General features: G+C 38.7%; 2 protein-coding genes across 2 annotated transcripts in view; both read left to right on the forward strand.

The window, feature by feature from the left end:
- Nucleotides 1-3,999, forward strand: part of LOC141443696 (brain-specific homeobox protein homolog) — an 8,516-nt gene extending 4,517 nt beyond the window's left edge. Inside the window, exon 3 of the mRNA XM_074109046.1 lies at nucleotides 3,994-3,999. Within this exon, the coding sequence (XP_073965147.1) occupies nucleotides 3,994-3,999 (6 nt within the window). The remainder of the gene's footprint in view (nucleotides 1-3,993) is intronic.
- Nucleotides 4,000-7,069: 3,070 nt separating this feature from the next.
- LOC141443880 (brain-specific homeobox protein homolog) lies at nucleotides 7,070-18,848 on the forward strand. The gene is made up of 5 exons (XM_074109242.1): nucleotides 7,070-7,973; nucleotides 10,531-10,638; nucleotides 12,032-12,190; nucleotides 17,982-18,037; nucleotides 18,506-18,848. Exons 1-5 carry the CDS (start codon nucleotides 7,691-7,693, stop codon nucleotides 18,608-18,610), a joined length of 711 nt encoding a protein of 236 aa, XP_073965343.1. The 5' UTR covers nucleotides 7,070-7,690; the 3' UTR covers nucleotides 18,611-18,848.
- The last annotated feature ends 7,631 nt before the right edge of the window (nucleotides 18,849-26,479 follow it).

Below are 26,479 nucleotides of genomic sequence, written 5' to 3' on the forward strand. Positions count from 1 at the left end.
AAGCTGCATGAGCTATCGTAAGATCAACGGGTGAGCCAAATTATTGTTTAAGTTCATTTTAGGTATTACTAATATGTTTTTTTTTCTTATAAAAGTCCTACGACCGATGAGTCATTTATCGCTGACTGTACACGCTAAGTTGCTCTGATCTCGAGATACAGCACGCCCTCATTACTACAAGGGGGCTGTCCACTTGACCAAGTGACAAGTGACAACACGAAACGTTTTACAACAAGGGGGTTTACTGAAGGGAGGAAGGGCGGTATTAGCTAATAGGTAAGCAATATTTAGCGTGTATTATTTATACAAACTAAAATTGAGACAGACGTTATATTTAGTACTCTTATTGTAGGAATGGAGTTTTATACTTTTTGGTGTATTTTTGTAAAGTTCTTTTTTTGTATATTTGTCTTTTATGTTTACTATGTCAATTATTGCTTTGTGTTGTGTGGTTGTGTTTTCAAAAGTCAAAATATTATTAGGGGTTTGCTAAGACGATTTTTCGATTCAGTGTTATGTTTGCGAAATATTCAACTTTAAAGTGCGAATTTTCATTAAATTCGAGCGTCCCCCCCCTCTAAAATCTAAATCGGTGGGTGGAAAAATTTGAAAAAAATCAGAATGGTAGTAAGTATATTAAACTTTCAAGGAAAACTATAACGGCTAAGTTTGATTGAGAATTATTAGTAGTTTATGAGTAAATAGCAGCCTAAGGTATAAAATATACCTAAACTTGGAAGATTCCGTATAAAATACGAAATCCTTAAAAAAATATTACTTTTTTTTCGTAATGGCAACGGAACCCTATTTTGGTGTGTCCGACACGCTCTTGGCCGGTTTTTTAAAGTGTAAAATAATTCTTATCTTGAAATACGTATAATTATTCAAATTATAAAATCGTAACAATATTTTTTAATCTGATTCTGGCATGGATCCGGATCGCTGGGCCAAAGTAATCACCGATTGGGTTCCATGCGACGGGCACCGGAGCAGAGGCAGACCTAGGAGGAGATGGCAGGACGACCTGGACCGATTCCAGTCAGATTGGCAGGAGCTGGCCAAGAGTAGAGACGAGTGGGATAAAGAAAGGGGAGGCTTTTGCCCTGCAGTGGGACACATTATAAGCTATTAAAAAAAATAGTTAAAAATATTGTTTAACATTTGGATGTCGTTTTCTGATCGACTGAATACTGTGCTACATGTATCAACAACATCTTATGTATTCTGGCAAATAAAGAATTCTCATTCTCATACGCGGGCGGAGCCGCGGGCAATAGCTAGTATTAAATATCTTCTTAACATAATGGCTTTAAATTTTTTATTAGTTTGATCTTTACATTTTTATCAGATTGAGGTTATTTAACCCCCGAAGCAAAAAGAGGGGTGTTATAAGTTTGACCGCTACGTGTGTCTGTGCGTCTGTCTGTGGGGCCCGTAGCTATTAAAACGGGTGGATCGATTCAAATGCGGTTTTTTATTTGAAAGCAGGTTTTCTAGCGATGGTTCTTATTTACCAAAATCAGTTCAGCCGGTTTTGAGATATTGAACTTTGAAGTGACAAAGTCGGGGTTTTCTAACTTTTTGTTGGTTAGGTTAGGGTGCAAACGAGTAGGCGGGTTACCGCCGCCGATGGACGTCTACCTACTATAACATAAGCTGAGTTACGGATGCATAGTAGGTACATAAATTCTAGACCACTAGTCTTGTTTTTTTAATTACATAATTAGATAAGTATGCTGGGTATCTATTAAGACTTTTCCCTAATTTCTGAATAAAAATAATTAATACGCAACCAAATCCGTGGGCGCCAACTAGTATTCTATAAACGCCACCAAAACGACAAACTGCGCAAAGCGACCCATAATCTGCCTTTATGATCCCTCAACTCTCTCCCCTGATTGGCTGAAATGCGCCGGGGGTGAGAAACGCAGGCTCCTGATTGGTCGGGGCGAGAGGCCGCGCCCACCGCGCGGATTAGGCGGGGAGGGTGAACTGATGGGGGATTAAAGGATAATGAGTCTTGATAGTTGGTGGTTTAAAAATAATTTGATGCTTAATAGATTTTTTGCACAGTCCAAGAAACTGAATGACGGACCAGGGACCTTTCTCAAAATCAATTTCGCTCTGTATCTGTTTTAATGACATTTACCCTGTGTATCGAATATGTGTTAATAAATGTCCTCTCTCTGTCTTTCTCTTTGAATTTTTTGTCAAATGTATGGGATGTCAATATAACATCTGTAGCACAAACAAATTACATAGCACAAATTTGAGGTCTTTTTGAGGTTAGATTGACTTTAAATTTGGCATCATCATCATCATCATCGCAGCCGTAGGACGTCCACTGTTGGACATAGGCCTCCCCAGACGTCCAGTCGCTTCGGTTGGTAGCGGCCTGCATCCACCGTGAACCCGCCGCTTTAACCAGGTCATCCATCCAATCCGTTAAATCCGGAAAAACTTATGCAAATCAGATGACAAATACAACAGCAGCAGCAGCAGCAGCAGGTGGTAGGACCTTCTAAGTCCGCCCGATTGCTACCACATCTTGCTCGCAATCCTCCTGAAGCAGCAGTGCTTGCACTGTTGTGTTTCGGCGTGGAGAGTAAGACAGCCGTAATTACTGGCACGTGAGGTACCCATCTTAGGCCTCTAGGTTGGCAAGCGTCTGCAATACCCTGGTGTTGCAGATGTTTATGCCGGTGGTGATCTTTAACCATCAAACCATTTGCTCGTTTGCAATCCGTCAAATAAAAAAAAAAAAAAAACAATCTGGCTGTGACATCCTTCTAGTCCGGCCAGGATCGTCTCCGCAAGACGGAACTCCTCAAATGTTAATGGCATCAACTGGAAATCAGTACGGTATGTATTCAGATCACAATGCAAGTACAGTTAACAAGAAGTACAGTGAGCAAAAAAAGCTTGTATTCAAAATGTTAATTTTTAACAAAAACTTCTTATGAAGTCGGTTAAAAATGTCTAAATTATCAAAGTCGGCTCGGTCGGCGCCACTTAGCATGCAGGGATGATCCGCGCGCCCCGGCTAACCCGCCCGCCCGGCGCGAGGGCGGATGTAGCGCGGAAAATGCTTGAGGTTAGAAGAGACCGGGGGATCTAGGACAAAGAGGATTTTTTTTACTAATAATATAAATTATGCAAAAGTTTGTGAGTGTGTGTATGTGTGTATGTTTGTTACTCCTTCACGATAAAACGGCTGGACGAATTTAAATGAATTTTGGTATGTTATCTACATACTACATACACACAAACTGCTGGTCGTCTGAAATAACACATTGACTACCTACTTATTATCCCGATAATCCCACTGGATCGGGAGAAAATCCCGAAATATAAACTATTTGGATTAAACACGGCATTTCTCAATGGAAAGAGAAAGAAAGAAAATACATTTATTCACAACACAAGACACAACAATATTATTAGGTATAAATAAACAAAACAAAGGTTGTCATTGTGGTTGTGAATCGGACACTGGCTCAGCAAATAAAAATGGCAAATATTTTCAATATTTTGCCATAATAATTAGAAGTAAAAAGGTTTATCTATCACACATAAGAGATCAAAATTGGTTCACTTATAAAAAGTTCTTAGGTAACACATATTAAAAAGCGCACGAATTGAGAATCTTCTTTTTTGAAGTCGGTTAAAAATGTCTAAAGCAAAGCCAAACGTGACGAGACGTTCATCTTTGTCTGATACGTCGTTATTACTATCTCGTTCCTTTTCTGTCTCATGAGTCTCATGACATAATTTATCTCGTTTCGTTAGTTTTGTTTAATGCTAGTATCAAGTGGGCTTGGTCGGCGCCACTTAGCATGCAGGGATGATCCGCGCGCCCCGGCTAACCCGCCCGCCCGGCGCGAGGGCGGACGTAGCGCGGAGAATGCTTGAGGTTAGTAGAGACCGGGGGATTTAGGATAAAGAGGATTTTTAATATTTGTTATTCCACTCTAAATTTGTGGTTTTCAATAGCTGTAACCTACAGCCCAGTGTCCTTTCATCATCATCATCATCTCAGCCGTAGGACGTCCACTGTTGGACTTATGCCTCCCCCATAGACCTCCAGTCGCTTCGGTTGGAAGCGGCTTGCATCCACCGTGAACCCGCGACTTAAACCAGGTCATCCAGCCGTCAGACATATGACTTATTGTAATTTGAAACCAAACTCTCATTTCCTGCTAATATTGTGAATTCGACCGTTTGTAAGTCTGTTCTGTTTGGTTTGGATGAAGTCGTGGGCTACAAGCTAGTGAACTATAATCAATTACTTGCTTTTACTTTAAAAGAACCGGCCAAGAGCGTGTCGGGCACGCCCAAGGTAGGGTCCGCTGCCATTACAAAAAAAAGCAAGTAATATTTTTCTAAAGATTTCGTATTGTCTACGGGATCTTCCAAGTTTAGGAGGTGAAATCAATAATGTTTTTTCATCGTATTTTGTCGAAGAAGTATATATTTATCTTGCATCTCAATTAGCCTCAGTAAAGTAGTTGAGAAAGCAAGATAAAACCGAACTTTTACGACAAAATAAGATGGAAAAACTTTATTCACTACATCTGTATATATTTCATACCTTACGCTGCTATTTACTCTTAAACTACTAATAATTCTCAATCAATCTTAGCCGTTATAATTTTCCTTGTAGATTTGATATATTTAAGTACTAACAACCTGAATATTTTCAAAATGTTCCACCCAACAGTTGAGATTGTAGAGTTCGATTTTAATGAAAATTTTCACTTTAAATTACTAAATCGAAAAATCTTAATGGTAACTCCCGCAATGGTTTTAAAAGACCTATCCAATGACATGCCACACTATAGGGTTAGTAAGAGAAAAAAAACACCCCCACTTTACGTATATGGGAGGTACCCTAAACAAAATCATTTTAGTTTATTTAATTATATCACTTTGTCGGCGTGACTGAAGTGTATAATTATTCATGCCAAATTACAAGTTTCTAGTACTAACAGTCTCTGAGCAAAGCCCGACAGACAGAAAGACGGACAGACATGGCGAAACTATAAGGTTGGTTTTTTGGAATCTTTTTGTATTTTTATTTCAAATTCCAAATTTTTTACTTTTACGGTCATCCCGTAAACCTAAATTGAAATACAAACTGAAATATAGATGCACAGAAAACCAGAAAATAAAGGAACTAATAAGAAACTATAAGGGTTCCTAGTTGACTACGGAACCCTAAAAATCGTATCGAAATCGGTCCATCCGTTTGAGAGCTGCGACGCCACATACACATCGGCGCCAAACTTATAACGCCCCTCTTGTTACGTCGGGGGTTAAAAATAAATATGTAGCCAAATCTTTTTTACACACAACAGTGTACACTCAGCCCAACACGTCGCGCATTCGCTGGAATCTTCCGATTTGATTGAATTTAACGGATGAACGGACAGAATTCGCGGATTTGTTATACACAATATGTTGCTCTACGTATGTCTGGATGGCTCAGCGGTTGTAGTTACTTTTGTTAAAGGCGGCGGGTTCGATTTCCGGTAAAACTAGGTACATGTTTTTACCCGAAGGAGGGTTATGTTATTCTGTTTTTAACCCCCGACGCATAAAGAGGGGTGTTTTAAGTTTGACACCAATGTCTGTCGTCTGTGACGTAGTAGCCCTCAAACGGATGGACCGATTTCGATACGATTTTTAGGGTTCCATAGTTAACTAGGAACCCTTCTAGTTTCGCCATGTCTGTCCGTCTGTCTGTCTGCGGATGCGGCTTTTTTTACCTATGCGGGAACGAAGTTTAACATTTTTTATTACAAGCTTTTATTTAGTTTTACCTGTCTCGTTGTTGTTTCTATTCTATTCGTTGTATGTCTGTCCGTCTGTAATCAAATCTTGTAAGTTAAATTCGACTAACTTCCAGTGGTTGGATTGACTTGAAATTGCTATACTTATGTAAATTGCGTGACAATACAATAATCTGTTAATCCGGTAGTGACATCCTGGTAGTCCGGCCAGGATCGTCTCCACAGGACAGAACTCTTCAACAACGTCAATGGCATCGACTTGAAATTGAATATGCAAATGTAGATTAGGATATAGTTTAAAGAAAGCTCGCGTATCCTAAATATAGATGCTCACTTTGGACACAAAATAAAAGTCAAAGTCATTTCCAGCCTATGGACGAATATTGCGTCCCACGGCTGGGCACAGGTCTCCTCTTAGAATAAAAGGGCTTGTACTGTAGTTCCACGCAAGCCCAGTGCGGATTGGGAACTTCTCACACCATTGAAATGCTTCGCAGGTTTGTGCAGCTTTCGTCATGATGTTATCCTTCCTTAAAGCTCGCAGTATTTAAAGATGTAATTTTGCACACAGACACCTGCAACACCAGGGGGATTGCAGATGCGTTGCCAGCCTATATAGAGGTCTAAGATGGGATACCTCAAGTGCCAGTAATTTCACCGGCTGTCTACTCTCCACGCCGAAACACAAGAGTGCAAGCACTGCTGCTTCACGGCAGGATTAGCGAGCAAGATGGTAATAATAAATAAATAAATATCATGGGACACTTGACACCAATTGACTTAGTCCCAAACTAAGCACAGCTTGTACTATGAATATTAGGCAACGAATAAACATACTTATATAGATAAATATATACTTAAATACATATTAAACATCCAAGACCCGAGAACAAACATTCGTGCTATTCACACAAATATCTGCCCCGGCCGGGAATCGAACCCAGGAGCTCAAGCTTCGTAGTCTGGTTCCCCAACCACTTATGGTGATAACAATCCGGGCCGACCTTGCACAAGGTCCTACCACCTGCACGACTGCCCGTAGGATTTGCTTATTAAAAGGGCTTTGCGAACATTGAATATTTAGAGATACCTACCCACAAATGTCTAAGCAACCCTCGGCGCGCGAGTCCGACTCGCACTTAGCCATTTTTTACCCACCATTTATGTAATCACCAGACAAATACGGGTGGAAAAAATTCGACCAATAACAACGCGGGGTGGCCGCCCCCGGCGTTTCTCCATCCCTGTCGCATTTAAGCGCCACCCGTCGACTAGAAACGATGTGCGGATTAACCCGTTAACCAACCAGTTAACCGTTATTTTTAACCGTCGTTAAATGCGGTTAAGTGTTAAAGAAATGAATATAGATATTTTTCTGTTTCAAACAGTGCGTGTTTGCGTGAAATTTGTGATAATTGATGTCGATTTTAAATATTAGTCTAATTTTATCGTGAACAGTGATAAGAAAATAAGGCAACATCACGTAGGTACCTACTGAAACTAATGCAACTTTCATAAATCAGTTATGATTTTCGTGGTATTTTAAAGATACATTATAAACGAAGATATCAAAAAAAGAACTAAGAATTTGAAAAAGAAAAAGTGCAACGTGAAATGTAGTGTCAAATTCAAAACCGATACCTAACAAGATTTTTTTCCGTTAATCGGCTTAAATGCAAACGACTATAAGTGCTAGAAATACGCGGTTACAAATTTAAGATTAAAATAACTAGTTATTACATACTAAGAAAGGTTACGCTAATTTCCAACCATACTTTAAAGCCAACGCTCTTTAAAAAAAAAACCTTCCTTTTTAACTAAAAAAGACAAGCCGCTATATTACTGAAAGCAAAAACAGCCACAACTGCAAAAAACAATGTAACAACGCCCCATCAAAAATGGATACAGGAAGCGAGAGTCCCACCGACTCCAACCGACAAGAAGGTTCAAAAACCTCGTTCCTCATAGAAGACATACTCTACAGAGGCCAAATAAAGCCCCAAGAGCCGAGAAGATATGAGTTTGATAGAGAACCTAAGCCTTTTTTCCCGGTTCCGGGCGAATTAAGGCCAGTCCCAAGAGAAGGGTCGTATCTCCAGGTAGCAATGGGCGCATTAGGTGCGTATCTACACGCTCCTAACACGTATAAGGCCGTGGAGACACCTTATTTTTTGTCGCAAGGTAAGTTTGATGAAAGAAAGAAGGCATTTCTTTACACTTACAAAATTTAAATAGCACACATGAAGAAAACAAATAAAATAAAAAAAAAAAAATATTAGGACATACACGATATACAAGGTGGGCCCTGTAACAGGAACAAAAAATTAAACCACAGCTTCCACTCTTCATCCATTCTTCATCCTGAAAATTACATGTTTAATACAAGTTTTTTTTACTGTCTGTATTTGTTGCTGACTGTACTTACATTGTCATCTATACTACATTTCCGTACCAAATTTTCACCAAACCAAATTTCAAGTCATCATCGGTACGCCCCGGTCAGCACAATTCCATAATAAATAATACTATACAAAGTATACAATTATAGTTATTTCACAATCGTCGCACCTACTCTTATATGATTCGCACTGATTAGAATAGCATGAAATTTACCTACCATTACGTTGGTATACTGTTACGAAGTCGAGAATCCTCTTTCTTATAGGGTTCCGGAGCCAAATGGCAAAAATGGAACCATATAATTTCGCCATGTCTGTCTGTCTGCCCGTCCGTCCGCGGGCTTTGCTAGAAAGCTGTAATTTTTGCACGAATATGTATGTAAACTATGCCGACAAAAATGGTACAATGAAAATTTCAAAAAAATGTGGGGTGGTGATTTTTTTTATCCAAACTTGTAGTGTGGGGTATCGTTGGATAGGTATTTTAAAATCATTACGGAGTTGCTAAAACGATTTTTCGATTCAGTGATTTGTTTGCACAATATTCAACTTTAAAGTGCAAATTTTCATTAAAATCTAAACTAGGTGGGTGGAAAATTTTGAAAAAATTCAGAATGGTAGTAAGTATATCAAAATTTCAAGGAAAACTATAACGGCTAAGTTTGCTTGAGAATTATTAGTAGTTTGAGTAAATAGCAGCCTAAGGTATAAAATATACCTAAACTTGGAAGATTCCGTATAAAATACGAAATCCTTAGAAAAATATTACCTAATTTTTTCGTAATGGCTACGGAACCCTATTTTGGGCGTGTCCGACATGCTCTTGGCCGGTTTTATACTATAGTTTTGTCAAACCTAAACAAGAGGGCGGCAAAATTTTCTTCGCCCCGGGGCGGCTGGTACGTACGTTACTGATGCCATTAACTGTTAAGGAGTTCCGTCCCGCGGAGACAATCCTGGCTGGACCACCAGGATATCACTACCAGATTATTGTATCCTCACCAGAGGACCAATTGTGCACCGACCATTTCTCAAAAAGTTGTCCATTTTCAGTTGTCCACTTATAAAAAAAAAATGTCCTAACGCTATTTCAACACAAAAAATAAGTAATATTGTGCATAAATATATAAAAGATCTTGTGGCAAAGGTGATAAAAAGTCAGATAAGTAATCCGTGTTGTTGGATCCAATAGAAAGTTTCGATGTAGTTACAAAAATACGTTTTTTTTCCTCACAAGATTTCGTGACGTTTTCCTGACGTCAAGAAATTTTGGATGTTTTATGCAGTTTATGTTTTAGGATCTCGTCCTTAGTGCTAATAATTTCTTGAGAAAACTGATTTATTTTCAATTTCATGACGGGACACTTTTTTGAGAAATACTCTAACGTCTCTGACGCTCGCGATATAACAATTCAATGGCACTTTTCTCGCAAGTGTTGTAGTAGTACCTAAAGTACAATTCAATAGAATCTGACAATTTTCTACATATTTAAGACACCCTATCGTGGGCACACTTGATTATATATGTCCCTGTTGTTGCAATTATCATCTAAAATTATCATCTAAAAGGAATCAAAAAAGAATAATAGTCACATCACAAAGCCTTAGGCAGCCCGGTGTTTATATTAGTAGGCTGGAAGTGTCTACAGGATTGTCAGATTCTATTGAATTGGAGTTTACCTACTACAATGAGGGCTGTCGTTTTTTGTCTCACTAGATGGCGCACTGTTGCGTGAGGTTTTTAAGTATGGCTTTCAAAGTGTGTTATTACGGGTGTGAAAACAAAGTTTAGATTAAAATCATATTTAATACACCTTAAAACCGTACCATAAAAATATCGAGCATGCCACAGTGTTGCATAGTCCCCGTTTAGTTCGGAAAAAAGGGAGGATAAAGGTTTCCGAAAGACAAACCTGTCTCAAAACATAGACATTCATTGCCCCGGAACGCATATTTGCCATAATTAATTTCAGATATTGCATAATATTCACAAAATTATTCTTATTATAAATAAACCCGCGTAGCTCACCCAAAAACTATGAGATTTGACATTTCGGAGACCTCACGCTACACTAGCGCCTCTAGTGGCGAATTCATACGCGATAGCCCTCATTGTGATCGCGAGTGTCAGAAACGTCACGCAATAGACCCTCAGGTTTAAATAAGTATGTTTAACTAAAAGTCAATCCAATCACTGCAACTGAATCCAATTTAATTTGGGAGATTTGACCCGTACACCTACCTACACCAACCATACATTGAAAGTTAAATAAAAGACAATGCGTGTAATATTGCAGCCTCTCCCCACTTTAAAGTAAACCCAAGTGTATTGTCGCCAGGGGTGCCCTACCACGCACTGTTCACGCCATCCGAGCTGTCACTGTCTGCGCTCAAGCACTGCCGGCGGCGGAAGGCCCGTACTGTGTTCTCAGACCCGCAGCTCACTGGTATGGTAACTCACTGTTGCTGTGTCGCAAAATACAAATATTGTACACATAGTAGAAGATCCGAACTTGAAATGATCTTCACCGGTCTGATAAAAGATTGTATTTTATAAATTTATAATCAATTTAGTATATTAGAAAATATATTAGAAATGGTGTTGCTAAAAAAATCCTGAACAGGCTATTTTTTTCCTTAATAATTTTTAATGATTTTGAATTAAATGCAAACAACCCATATCAACGTGTTCAAAATAAAACAGCGCTTACGTTAATATACAATTTGCTCTATTATCTAATCAAGTGAAAGTAACTGGCATCGACATAACTGTTTAAGTTTATACCTGGCAACCCAGTAGTTCGTCCAGGTAAACAATAGCAAACCCAACGTCTACATATTCTACAGGTTTTATACTTTAGGTCAATATAAAATTTTCTCAATATCTCGATGAATGCAATCAAAAATTATTAAAAATATATTTTTAAAAAATAATTAAAAATAATCTGTCCAGGATTCTTTTTAGTATATTTTATAATATACTAAAATGATTATAAAATAAGTTTCATTCTGTTATCATTATCAGACCGGTGAAGATCTTTTCAAGTTCGGATCTTACGTCCACTTGCAGGCTTTTTAATCTAGTTTAAAGTGGTCTTAATTACTGTCAGATCCATACAAGAACTGTCAGTTTAAGCCTTAAATCGAGATTTAAAAAGCCTTCAAGACGTCATAAGGCCAACAATAATATTGTCAACATTACACATTTAACACAGTCATATTTCGTCCTTTTTTTTAGGGTTCCGTAGCCAAAATGGCAAAAACGGAACCCTTATAGTTTCGCCATGTCTGACTCTCTGTCTGTCTGTCTGTCCGTCCGCGGCTTTGCTTACGGACTACCTATCAATTCTCGAAAGCTTTCATTTTGCACGAATATATATGTAAACTATGCCGACAAAATGGTACAATAAAAATTAAAAAATATGTATTTGAGTAGGTACCTCCCATAGACGTAAAGTGTCTTTTAATTTTATTGCGGGGTTGTATAGACGTTTTTCGATTCAGTGATTTTTTTTGCAAAAATATTCAACTTTAAAGTGCAAATTTACATTAAAATCAAGCGTCCCTTCTAAAATCTAAACTGGAATGGTAGTAAGTACATCAAACTTACAAGGAAAACTATGACGATTAAGATTTCTTGGAATTATTAGTAATAGTAGCCTAAGGAATAAAATATACCTAAACTTGGAATATTCCGTACAAAATACGAAATCCTTAGAAAAATATCACTTAATTTTATCGTAATTTATTTGTATTTCGGGCGTGTCCGACACGCTCTTGGCCGGTTTTTCAATTTGGACCTGTTTTCTACACGTTTCTTAGTGAAACTCTCTCCGCCAGGCCTGGAGAAGCGTTTCGAGACCCAGCGCTACCTGTCGACGCCAGAGCGCGTGGAGCTGGCCGGAGCCCTGAACCTCTCGGAGACGCAGGTCAAGACCTGGTTCCAGAACAGACGGATGAAACACAAGAAACAGATGCGAAAGCAGCAACAGCAGCGGGGTGAGTTAACAATCCATCAATCAATGGTACAATAGATAGGAGTCAACCATAAATTAAGTCATATAATTAGAGGACCCCTCCTCAGGAACTCACTCAGGTAGTTTGTGACACAGGAAAACGTACAAATTTACTTTATCATTTAATTCCTACATCAGTATTGCAAGTTATGGGTGCAACTTTGTTTTCCCACAATAATTATAGTACTCTACGAACAGCAACTGAATAGTTGCGGAACTTAGTTTGACAAGAATGTCGGCGCAAGTTTTGTTGCCAATTAGAAGCAATTACCTGACAACTAAAGTTGGGCTGCAGCTACACAATGCTTGTACAGCGATCGATCTAACACATTAGAATGGCAATAATGTAAATCAGGGGTTTATACAGTTAGTTCCACACTTTTAATTTTTTACTACACCCGGTACTTAATCTCGGCATAATATATTCCTAATATACCCCCAGGACTGCCACAATAGGTACGGTCGGAGCCTGAAATTTTGGAGGGGGTCACTAATACATCGCGGCTAGGGGAAAAAAAATAACTTTTTTTATTTCAAGATTGGTTTTTGGAGTCTTTTTGTATTTTTTATTTCAACTCCAAATTTTGTTACTTTTACGGTCATCCCGTAAACCCATATCGAAAATATAAACTGAAACATAGATGCACAGAAAAACCAGAAAAATAGACCAGCGCTGGGAATCGAACCACGCTGCTTGTGCACGTGGCACGGAATGCCGAGGACCTGGGTTCGATTCCCAGCGCTGGTCTATTTGCTGGTTTTTCTGTGCATCTATGTTTCAGTTTGTATTTTCGATATGGGTTTTTTTATTTCGTAAATTTTTAGGAAATTTTTAAATTTGACGTGTACGATTTGGGGGGGGAGTCATGTCCCCTGTGTCCCCCCTCTTCGGACCGCGCCTGTGCCACAATGCGTGCTATGTGGTCGAAACGTCGAAGTAATTTTTTTTTGTTCGGGCACATAATCTAAACCAAACCTAACCTTAGAAAAGTTGAAAAAACCTCGAACAAACCTCGGCCAAGTGCAAGCTAAACTCGCGTGGAGAGGGTTCCATACGTACAATGCCAAAGTCAAACGTTTTCCTGATTTTTTACAAATATTTTGACGGTGCTTTTTAAATTAATACAAAATATCACATTGGAAATCGTTATGTACAGTAAGACGCGAGTTAACTACTACTAGCGCTATCTAGTGGTGTCTTAGTGAACTATTTTCCGAAAGTGAATATTGAGTTTACCACTTTATTTTAAATTGATAGAATTCTAGAGGTTTTCCTGTACGTACTAATCTACAAGCAATGAACTATACGTTGTATTTTTTTTTCAAAATTTTAGGCTCAGTAGTTTCGGAGATCAGGGGGGATGGTCAATTTTCATCTTCTTTCATGAATAAAATCAAAACTATTTATTTTAGAATAATAACAAAAATATAAGCCGTGGTGGCCTAGTGGTTTGACCTATCGCCTCTCAAGCAGAGGGTCGTGGGTTCAAACCCCGGCTCGCACCTCTGAGTTTTTCGAAATTCATGTGCGGAATTACATTTGAAATTTACCACGAGCTTTGCGGTGAAGGAAAACATCGTGAGGAAACCTGCACAAACCTGCGAAGCAATTCAATGGTGTGTGTGAAGTTCCCAATCCGCACTGGGCCCGCGTGGGAACTATGGCCCAAGCCCTCTTGTTCTGAGAGGAGGCCTGTGCCCAGCAGTGGGACGTATATAGGCTGGGATGATGAACAAAAATATATTTAAGATCCTCATAACGAGCCCTTTGATAATTTGATATATATGACACAGTTAGGTTTGCAAAACTTTATTTTTATTTCCTTATTTGTCCCCCGAAAATTACACTTGTTTTAAAAAAATATTTATTTACTTTGCACATCTGTGTTTGGGTTGTGACCCACCATCCACCAAATTTAACCTGATTTGGGTGAGTAGATTCGGAGCAAAGTCACATTTACCTAAAGTAAACAAGTGCGAGTCGGACTCGCGCACCGAGGGTTCCGTATACATTTATAGGTATGTAAGTAAACGGGAATCGTGTCTTGAAGATATTTCTCGCTTTTACCGAGTGATTTAATGTATGCAGAGCCCTACTCTTACGCTAAATGTACGCAGTGTGGGGTCAGATTACATTGGTCATTGATATTTACAGACAGACATACATAAGAAATCAAGATTTTTCAGACTTTTTTAGTTAGTTGTGTTATACTAGCTACCTTCATACCAAATTTCAAGATTCTGAGTTCACGGGTAGTTCTGGGTCCCTGTAGGTTTTGATTCCCTTGCGCGTTTCGAAAATTTGCGGAAATTTGCAGCATAAACGGCTGCATCTTTTGATTGCGTTGGCTTAGAAGTTCGATTTTTTTCACAGCTCTAAGGGACAGTAGACCTCAGTATTTGATATAAAATTCAGCTTGATACGTCCACGCGTTCCCGAGAAAAAGGGTCTTGACAGACTGACAGACAGACAAGAAGTGCTCCTATAAGGGTTCGTGAGGTACGGAACCCTAAAAAGTACCCCTTAAAGTACAAAATACACTTAAAACATTACCATCTTTAGCAGCGTAGTTGGGAGAATTAATTCTCCTAAATATCGAGTAATTCAGTGTTTCTATCTCTCAGAGTGGAATAATTACATTTTAATGAAAATGGCTGTTCATATTAAATGGGATGTTTCACGACGTAACGTTAATAGGAATTCTATCTGTATTAATTAATGACTAATTACTGTAATTATGTCGTAGGAAAAACGTAATTACGTATAACGACAGTTAACCTTTGCTAGATATGTTTAAAATTTGAATAAATCACGAGACACTTGACACCAATTTTATTGAGCTAGTCCCAAAGTAAGCAAAGCTTGTGTTATCGATATTAGGCAACGGATAAACAATGTACTTAAATCCTACTAATCCTACTTATATTATAAATGCGGCGTGTGTTTGTATGTTTGTCCGTCTTTCACGTCGAAGCGGAGCGACGGATCGACGTGATTTTCAGCATAGAGATAGTTTATGGGCCAGAGAGTGACATAGGCTACTTTTTTATCCCGGAAAAATGCACAGTTCCCGAGGGTACAGCGCGCGATAACCGAATTCCACGCAGAAAAAGCAAAAGGCAAAAGCTAGTAAAAATATAAAGCAATGTGATAGACGGATGAACGAGCATAAGGCTCAGTTTCAAGAGCACAAACCCCAAAGCTAAAAGCAACCTTCCACAGCTACCAAAGAGTTCTATCTCACGCGTCCTGTCTCAAGCAACCTCAAGATGTGCAAATTGAATTTCGAACGGTCGCTCTGGAGCCGCAATTCAAGACGTTGCTTGTAACCAAGTTAGGAAGCCAAGATGGCCGTCTTGGTTGCTAGGCAACGGTCTATGAGACTTGTTAGGGGAGTAACGATTTGATGAGGTTGAGATAGGGTTCAAAGTTGAATGAGATGGGATAGGGGGCGGTAGGTAGGTATTTTGGAGGCGTATTTTGTCGATAGACTACCAGCTTTTACCCGCGGCTCCGCACGCGTAAATAATTGTACAGCAGTTGAATTTAAATTTCGCGATTTTACAAAATTCCCGTGGGTACATACATCGTGGTCTATATTGCCGTTGCAATATAACAACAGCGCCAAATTTTGTAACTCCACTGCCTGTCTGTGCCATCGTAGTCGTAGATCTTAAACGGTAAGACCGAATTTGATGCAAAGCGAGTTTCCTTGCAGTGGTTCTTAGATGTTTGATAAAAATCGGTTCAGCCGTTATAAATAAATAAGTATCATGGGACAACTGACACCAATTGACCTAGTCCAAAGCAAAGCTTGTAGGTATTATGGATACTAGGCAACGTATAAACATATATATAATACATACTTAACGTCCACGATCCGAGAGCAAACATTCGTATTATTCATACAAATTTCTGCTCCGGCCGGGGATGGAACCCGGGAACTCAAGCTGTAAAGTCAGGTTCTCTAACCACTGGGTTATCCGGTCGTTCGTTTTTGAGGTAGGTATTGAACTTTGAAATGACAATGTCGGGAGTTTTTCATGTTTTTAGGGTTCCGTAGCCAAAATGGCAAAAACGGAACCCTTATAGTTTCGCCATGTCTGTCTGTCTGTCTGTCCGCGGCTTTGCTCAGGGACTATCCATGCTAGAAAGCTGTAATTTTGCACGAATATCATCATCATCATCATCAGCCGGAAGACGTCCACTGCTGGACAAAGGCCTCCCCCTTAGAACGCCACAATGAACGACAACTCGCCACTTGCATCCACCGGTGCACGACCGCAGGACTTGAAACCCATAGTATGTAGGTAGGTAGACGACTAAAACTCCTGCTGTCGTGCTGAGTCACCGACTTCTACCTACCTACCTAGAAAAATTTTTGTTTTGTAGTCCTCCATTTTTGTTAAGTTTTTGTGATTTTTTTTTCTCATACAACCCTATAGTGTGGGGTATTGTTGGATAGGTTTTTAAAACCATTAGGGGTTTGCTCAGACGATTTTTCGATTCAGCGATGTGTTTGCGAAATATTCAACTTTAAAGTGCAAATTTTCATTAAAATCGAGCGTCCCCCCCCCTCTAAAATCTAAACCGGTGGGTGGAAAAATTTGAAAAAATTCAGGATGGTAGTAAGTATATCAAACTTTCAAGGAAAACTATAACGGTTAAGTTTGCTTCAGATTTATTAGTAGTTTAAGAGTAAATAGCAGCCTAAGGTATAAAATATACCTAAACTTGGAAGATTCAGTATAAAATACGAAATCCTTAGAAAAATATTACTTATTTTTTTCGTAATGGCTACGGGAACCTATTTCGGGCGTATCCGACACGCTCTTGGCCCGTTTTTTATAATTAGGTTAGGTTCCTTTGCTTGAGCAATTTCAATATTGATCACATAATCGTGCGAATATGAAACATCCCTAGCTTTTAATTCGTCACAATTTAATTTTGATTTACATTCCTATAAGTAGTGCCACGAGAGTTGAATGAATGATTACACACACAGCTACAACATGTCGTGTAATGACAGCAGCATTTTGACATTTACTCATTCATTTAATTCAATCTCCTTTTGTGAAATCAGTTCTTTTTTAACCGTATTCAAACAAGGAGGTTATCAATTCGGTTTTTTTTTTATGTTCGTTACCTCAGAACTCCGTTGTTTATGAATCGATTTGAATTTTTTTTTTGCGTTCGTCTAGGAATGCTTTCAATTAGGTCCCATAAGCACCAAATTAGAATCTGGTGATTGGATCTTAAGGAAACTGAGGGAACTCTTCAAATATTGTAGGGACACCTATGGTAAATTAGATATATTTAGTAGTAACTCGTGCATTTGCTCTTGAAAATCATCATTTGGTGAAGTGGAACTAATGATGAACACCACAGTTGACCATCGGAGTTACTACTCAATAACAAGTATTTCAGGACTCCTCAATAATTAATAAAGTCTCTGCATCGGAAAAAGCAATCTTTCGTAAAAGGAGACAAGCAGTTGACATTAAACTTGTATCTTAGATTACGTATACTAAAAAGCGTGAAAAAAAAATTATAACAAAAAATTGAACCGACTACAAAAACTGAAAGAAGACTGGTAGAAAATTATTTTCATGGTTTTTTGTAGTCAGTTCAATTTTTTGTTATAAAACTTTGTAGCACTCACTTCAACTCTCATGGCACTATCTAAACTTCTCGCCTCGCTGGTCCTACTCTAGCCATTCTCATCTTCTGTTTCTCTTAAAGTGTTAATTTTATCGATAGTATTTTTTTACAGGTAACACTGCAGTCGACTTTACGAAGCATGCACCCCAGCTATCAGAATGTAGAAAGGTAAATTGAAATTGAAATTTTAAGTTATATTTCAGTAGTAAAATCCGCGGGTTCACGGTGGACGCAGGCAGCTTCCAACCGAAGCAACTAGAAGTCTGTGGGGGAATCTGTCAACAATGGACATCCTGTGGCTGGTATGATGATGAAAAGAATTTCATAAAATCCCCGCTCCCCTTCAGTTTACAAAGAGTTGGTGGCGACGACACGGAGCAAGGAAACTGGGCGGAGAAAAGCGGGAAAGCGGGGAAGCTACGCAAATGGAATAGTCCGTATCTCCGCTCCGATATCTAGCTCCGCACTTCCGCAACTCTGCTCTGCATTACTTTCTCATCGGACAGATACAGTCTGCAACTCCGTTCAGTTTTACGCCCTCGCTCCAGTAGACAGGCAGCGTTATTCCGTTTCTCGCTCCGATATATCTACGGAAACCTAAAAAAAGAACAATAAAAAAAACGTATTTTTTTACAGGCGGACGACACTCGTCTCACACAAACTTCGGATTCAGAGAGCGAGCATAGCGATAGCGATATCGATATCGTCGGCGAAACGAACTACACGCGCTACAACACGTAAAGGACTGGCGTGTAGTGCCCCCGCCACTGTAGCAGTGCTCAGTCACTTCATGCAATATCCTTGTAAGGCCTAATCAAAGATTTTATGCAGCCCAATTTTTTGATTCATGAACATGAAACTTTATGTCACTTATGAGACAGTTCAATGTCTAATTACATGTCCTATATAAAGGACACTGTGCCGTAGGAGGTCAGAACAGCGGTTATTAACCTTTTTGGCTGGCGACCCAAAGAACAAATATATTTGACTGCCACATGCCGCTAGTTAGTATATAAAAAAAAAATACCCCACTGCCCGAAAGAGGATTGTTTTTAGGACATATTATGCCTTAGTTATAAAATTCTGGCGCCCCATTCCGATACCGCTCGCGACCAAACGACCCAAATTTGGGTCGCGACCCGAGGTCAAGAAACACTGATTTAGAAGTTAAGATACGCCCTTACCATACTTTATCTTAACCGCGCTGAAATGTGTCAACTCCGAAATGAGTGAGCTCACTCATTTGGAATCATGACAGAGAAAGTAGTTGGCAATTAATGTAAGACAGATAGAGATGGCACTACTTTCTCAGTACCGTGCTACTGCACAATGTTACCTTACTTTTTTGCTGCGAAGGCATATCTAAACTTCTAAATATTCGGGCCCAATGTGCTATATTTAGGACGCAAGTCAAAACAAATGTCAACTTTTTTCATTGACGCAAATTCCATTGATGGTTTTTTTTCATTGAAGCAGCAACTTTAATATATTGTGGTAAATAGTTGTCTAAGTTCAGCTGATTTTTTTATTTTTTTTATTGTGGATTACCGTTTTTTTACATGGATCAATGTATAAAAGTGTACCGAATGTACAGAATCAAAGGCGATCCTAATGAGGGCTATCGTTTTTTGTCTCACAAGATGGCGCACTGTTGCGTGAGGTTTTTAAGTGTGGCTTTCAGAGTCTGTTATTACGGGCGTTAAAACAAAGTTTAGATTAAAATCATATTTAAAACACCTTAAAACCGTGCCATAAAAATATCCAGCAACCACAGTGTTGCTTAGTCCCGTTTTATTCGGAATAAAAGGGAGGACAAAAGTTTCCAAAAGACAAAACTGTCTCAAAACACAGACATTCATTGCCCCGTAACGCATAATTGCCATAATTAATTTCAGGTAATGCAAAATATTCACAAAAAAAAACTAATTATAAATAAACCCGCGTAGCTCACCCAAAAGCTATGAGATTTGACATTTCGGAGACCTCACGCTACACTAGCGCCTCTAGCGGCGAATTCATTCGCGATAGCCCTCATTGTCTTGCATCAAATTCCCTGGGTGGAAATGGGTTAACTCCTTAAGACCTACGCTAGCTGTCGCGGGTGCGCCGCGGGCGCAGCCTGTGGGCGGGTGCAGGTATAATCCTGCGCACGCGACACGCGCAGTTAGCGCTGCCCGTACTATTGTCCAACAGTACCACTACCATGAGTGTGACCGTACTCGATAGCAACGGCGTAAATTTGTATGGAGAATTTTACAGCGCCTCTACAAATAATACAATACAATACAATACAATAACTCTTTATTGCACACCAATACAGTAAACAGTACAGAGAACACAAGTATATACAATAATAATAATAATAACAATAATAATAATAATTTATATAGTAATAATTTATGCCGTCGCTATCGAGTACGGTCACTGTAAACTCATGGTAGTGGTACAGGCGTCCACCCGCTCTGTGCAAACCGCGACAGCTAGCGTAGGGCCTTAAATTTAATAATCACGAAAATTAGCAGACATTAAGTGCAATAATAGGTTTATTTGTAAATAAAAGTGTTATTAATGTGTGTTAGTCTTACTGTTTTTTTTTTATTAATAAAAACGTTTATACCTGCTGAGCTGGCAACGTTGCATTTTTGTTAGTTTTTCTCGATTATTCCACGAAAATTGAATGAAAATTAAAAATTTGGTCTCACAGAACTGTTCTTAATATATAAGTTAATGTGTCTACTCCAATAATTTTATAATGCGTGATAGACTCTTATTTTCTTTAAAAACCATTAATAAACATTTGTTCGTATTTAAGGAATACTCGTATAAAAGTCTATCACGAATAATTATTGGAGTAGAAACATTAAATTTTATATTGAAAACAGTTCTATCATACCACCATTTTTAATATTCATTCAATTTTGCCAGCTCAACTGGTATAAACGGTCTAACGTTAGGCTGAAAAGATACAGCAATAAAAACTTGTTTATTTCTGTATTTTATTAAGATATACCTAGTCAAAGTATGTTTAAGTATTTAACTCATGTAAATATTAGGTAGGTATGATGTACTTAGTCTACATTGGGAGCTCAATAATAAATTTAATGACAGTATCTTCTTAAGTAAGTTGATTTATACATAATATATAACTAGGAATTATGATACTTGCACAGTCGTTGTCTACGGTGTTTAGTGTCAAATTGACAGACGGACAGACCTACAGCGAAATGATAGGGGTTTCTGTTTTTCCCATCGAGATGCTGAAGCACAAAGAAATGAAAAACACTCCAATTTTGATGCCCGTTTACGTAAAATACACGTAGAACGGCGGATAGGTAAAGAGCGGGTGTTACGCGGGACCGTAATAGTACATTACTGTTGAGACCAGCAACCCCGCGTTCCGGCCGAGGCTTGTAGTGCTTTGCTCAAGCATGACATGAAATAAAATCAGGCTGCCGGGACGCTAGTCTTGTCGGCCTGTTGTGCTTGTCTGCGGGCGCGAGCCGCAGCTCGCGTTGAATCAAAATAAAAATATAAGAAAAAATGGAACCGACTACAAAACCCTTGAACATATTTTTCTAGGTAAGTAGGTACGTACTAGCTCGAAGTCGGTGACTCAGCACGACCCAGCAGGAGTGGGACAATTCACAATAGTCGTCTACCTCACATACTATGGGTTTCAATCCCTCGTGCTGGGTCGTGCTGAGTCACCGACTTCGAGCTAGTACGTACCTACTTACCTAGAGAAATATTTTCAAGGGTTTTGTAGTCGGTTCCATTTTTGTTAATTTTTAATTTTTTTGGAGTCGGTTTTACTTTTTCTCACTTTTTAGTGTTTTTGAAGTCGGTTAAAAAGACGGTCGCATTGCCGGCCAGCGGCCTGCAAAGTTGCATGAAATCTCTTTGCAGGCCGGTAAAGTGACCGCGCGCAGGCAGCCGATCCGGAGCGCCTGCAGCGCGATATACATCCCAGCCTATTATTTTATTATTTGAGAATAGTACATTACTGCAGAGGCCGGGAAAGAAAGGCTTGCAGGCCGAGTATTTATAGACAGACATGGATAGGTATAAAGGCTGGCATGTTCTTTCACGCCGAGGCTTTTATAGTGCTTTTCTCAAACATGCACAGAAATAAAAACTCAAAAACTCCTAGAAATCAATGTTTTAGTCGTAAGACAGCTAAAATTGTACCGGACTCAAATTATAACTACCATCTATGTAAGTGTTTATTTAATTCTAACATGGCTATTTTAAAACGTTAAAATAATCCCAATAAAATCAAATTGCTATAAAACATGAACATATAACGGACTGCAACAATAAAAAATCATGTTTCTAAACGAACCTTTTGAAATGACAATGGAACTTACTTGCAAAATGGCTCAAGCCCAAGTACAGTCAATCAAAAAAAAAAGACAATGACACTTGTAAATTTTCCCGCCAAAACTTTTTTTATTGTGTTTCCTGTTCGGGTTTTAGGGCCATTCATTATACACGAACTGCAGCCCATTTAATCAGCTACATTAATACTTTATTATGTAAATAAAATTGTTATTTTACGTAAAACGCGTCGGTAATATTTATATATTTACATATAGAATATTCATAGCCCTGTGAATTTAATCAGTAACTAATAAATGAAACATAGCAATTCAGATTATTAATTTCAAGTCGTGTATAATGGATTGCCTTTATCGTGGATATTTGACGTTTTGCATTGAAACAAAAGACTGTTGTCTTGCAGGCCTAGGCCTGCAACGGATATTTTGAAGCCTGTTTTATGGAAAACAACATTAACATTACATAGCATGTTTGAGAAAAAGATATGAACAATGTCACTTTCTTGAACAAAACACAAATATTGACGTTGTGTTACAAATAATAGGCCGAGAAGTATCGCGCTGCAGGCGCTCCGGCTCAGCTGCGTGCGCGCGGCCACCCTAGCGGCCTGCAAAGAGATTTCATACTACCTTGCAGGCCGCTGGCCGGCAATGCGACCGTCTTTTGTTTCAACGTGCGCTCTCCGGCACCTCCGCCAGCGCACGCAACAGGGCGACCAGACTAGCACCCCGCCAGCTTGATTTCTTGTTCTCTTATTTTATTTCATATTATGTTTGAGAAAAGCACTAAGTATACAAGCCTCGGCCGGAACGTGGAGTTGCCGGCCTCCACATCCCTATCCTACGCCTACGCTCGGCCGTCTTTATCTGCTTGGCCGGCAACCCCCTACTTCCCGGCCTCTACAGTAATGTACTAATAATTATACTGCCACACGTAAATAGGCCCGCCGCACTCACGACCGTCCGGTTTCCGGCCCACTGCCGCTGCTTTACCGTTAATTTTAAGTAAAAGTAGGCGACATAATTCCGGCCAAAGTCGGTTATTAAAAGTAAGTGACAATAGAACCTTATCATATTAGCATAACAAATGTTCTGTGTAATTTTCGTTGTCTAATTACAAGCTTCGCTTATTTTTATTTAAGTATTATAATTGAATTTTAATCCACTTCCAGTAGTCTGATTGCTAGACAGAGAATTGATACCAGTGCAATAATAAAAAACATACTTAATAATTTTTATTTGTCATAGATTAATTCTTAATGTATTACTCAAGGTCTCCATTTAACCCCCTTTTGCTAAAATGGTATTTTTGTAACATTCCTTACAATTAATTGATTTCTAGTCATCTGTATTCTAGTCTAGTCATAAAAATGCTAGTCATTATTACTTTTTTAGTTAATATAAAGTAATAAATAACTGTTATAACGAGGTTTGTACTTCACCAAGTCAATGAATAAAGTTTTAAAAACATATATTGTTGTTTTATTCGTTTAAATATCTAATGTAATCTTGGTACAGTCACCTGCATTTATATCTGCCACAGCGGAGCGTGCAAAAATTGGGACGCTCGATTTTAATGAAAATTTGCATTTTTAAGTTGAATATTTCGCAAACAGATCACTGAATCGAAAAAACGTCTTTACAACCCCGCAATATAATTAAAAGACCTATCCAACGATACCCCAAACTATAGGGTTGGATGAGAAAAAAAAATTAGCGCCACTTTACGTTTGCTTTACATATCTAGGGGACCTTAAGAACATTATTTTTTTATTTTTGTACCGTCTTCTCGGCATGGTTGCTGCATTACATTTATCCGTGCAAAACTTAACTTTCCAGCACTGATAGTCTCTGAGCAAAGCCGCGAACGGACGGACAGACAGACAGACATGACGAAACTACAAGGGTCCTGTTTTTGCCATTTTGGCCACAGAACCCTAAAAAATTTACCAAGAGCTCGTCGGACACGCCGAAGATAGGGTTCTGTAGTGGTTACGAAAGAATCAAGTAATGTTGTATATTTAATTTTAAGTTGTGACACAAAAATCTGTAAAGACAAGCATTTTGCAGGCTATATTGCTTTCCATGGGACAAGCCGCTTGATTATTTTCAACCATCGTATTTTAAAAAGCTAAATGCTACGATAATGACGCTAAATGGCGGAAGAATTAGCTGCAAAGGTCAAGCATCGCCGGGGGAATCGTTGACATTCAACACAAAAGCACCCCTTAACGACATAGTTATATGGAAGTTAATGAGCTGCTGCACTTACAGATGTCAATTAGTTACTCCGTTCATTAAATAAAGACACAAAAATCGTCAATGTTTTTTTTTACATCAATATTGAAATTAATCTCGTGTCATTATGGCTTGTTTTAGTCCCTTGTTCAACAATCTACTATAACTACATAATTAATACAAGCGACCGAAAAGGCCTTGCCTATTTAATTATATTAGTCTTTATCAAACAATGTTTATTAATTTTGGGAAACAATTAACGCAATAGTTTCTATAATAAACTATTGAGAAGGGAATGATGGTTTATCTCCCCCTTTAAATTATAGAGGCGCCGAGTGTACTGATAATTTAATTTATTACGTTGAATAAATATAATAGGAGCGTTAGACGTCGCACTCAGGCAGGGCCTGTATCGTATCTTGCCGTCCCGCTGACGCTTATATTATTTAATACGAGAGTGAGAGGGACGGTACGGTACGAACTCCGATTATCGAATTTCGTAGTAGCCACCCAGGCGCGGCTCTCTCCGCGATTACGTTTTTAAAAGTAGATGCAGAGTGCCACTCCGAAGTGGCCTATCCTATATTATATTCGGCAGCGGTTGCCTCGCATTGCCTTGGATCGCCAGCGTGGCGCCCTCGGACGGACGGAAAAACGGACATGGTGGATAAGGGTTCCTAGTTGACTAAGGAAACCTAAAAACAGAATGGACCCCTCCCCATAGTATTTTTTATTTTAATTATCGTGCATATTTTACTATTCTTCCTATATGTGCATTAAGAAGATAGTTATTTTTGTTGTTAATATGTCAACTGGATCCCAAGATACAGGCTCAGCCTAGTTTGGGATTCACTGTATTTAATAATTGATTGTTATTATCCTGATGTTAAAATAAACATTTTTTCATTTCAAATTGAGTAGGCGAACCGGAACCCACAAGGCAAGGATGAGTGGTAGATGAGCCTTTAAAAAAATTGGTATATATAGAAACTTACCTCTACATAATTCAATAATTTTAAATATGTATCTTGGCCGACAAGTTTTTACGCATGAGATAAAGTTCGTGCCGTGATCGTCTTATTTTACCCTCAGGCGGGAGGCCCCGCCACCTCCTGGGGTTCAAAGTGATAATACTAAAGTACAATTCAATAGAATCTGTCAATTTTCTACATATTTAAGACACCGTATCGTGGGCACACTTGATTATATATCTCCCTGTTGTTGCAATTATCATCTAAAAGGAATCAAAAAAGAATAATAGCCACATCACAAAGCCTTAGGCAGCCCGGTGTTTATATTAGTAGGCTGGAAGTGTCTACAGGATTGTCAGATTCTATTGAATTGGAGTTTATTACATATTATTAGCAATAGAACTTTTATCTTTTGAAAAAGGAATAGTGTCATGTTCTCTGTATCATTCAAATTTACAAAAAAAAAACAATTATCTATGAGACAAAGTTTCAAATCTCGGTGTCGTATTTTGTTTAGTATAGTGGGCCGCAGGCCGCAGGACAGGAGGTTGATCCTGCGTCGGCCCACGGCATAGTCATTTTGATCCCCTCCAGCTCATATAGGAGTGACCACGAATACAACGATGTCTAGGCTACCTTACGAAAATAAATATTTCTTTACAATGCACGTGCTCGGAAAGTGCCTCTTGACGTGGGTCAACATATCCATAGAAAATTAGTGATTCCTGCACGCATCCACAAGTGTGCCGTAAAGTTGTATGGATTTTACTTACCGCACTTGTGCGGTAAAGTAACTTTTTAAATTGCCAAATTATGTCCAAACTATTGTTAAAAAAATAAGTCTAAAGAGTCGTTATAGTTAGGCTTTGAACAAATAAGAAAACGTTTGATGCAACCAACTGAATATTTACTGATAAGATAATACAGATTAATCGCGACAGAAAAGAGAACGTAATTTTTTTTTTGTCATGTAAACTCGTATTTTAATTCCGTCTAAAGTTATGAAAAAAAAGGAAATAAATTCTTGAGTCCAATTCGGACCGTGCGACGTCAAGCGCGCGCAC

Source organism: Choristoneura fumiferana, chromosome 28 (assembly GCF_025370935.1).
Source record: "Choristoneura fumiferana chromosome 28, NRCan_CFum_1, whole genome shotgun sequence".
Lineage (NCBI taxonomy): Eukaryota > Metazoa > Arthropoda > Insecta > Lepidoptera > Tortricidae > Choristoneura > Choristoneura fumiferana.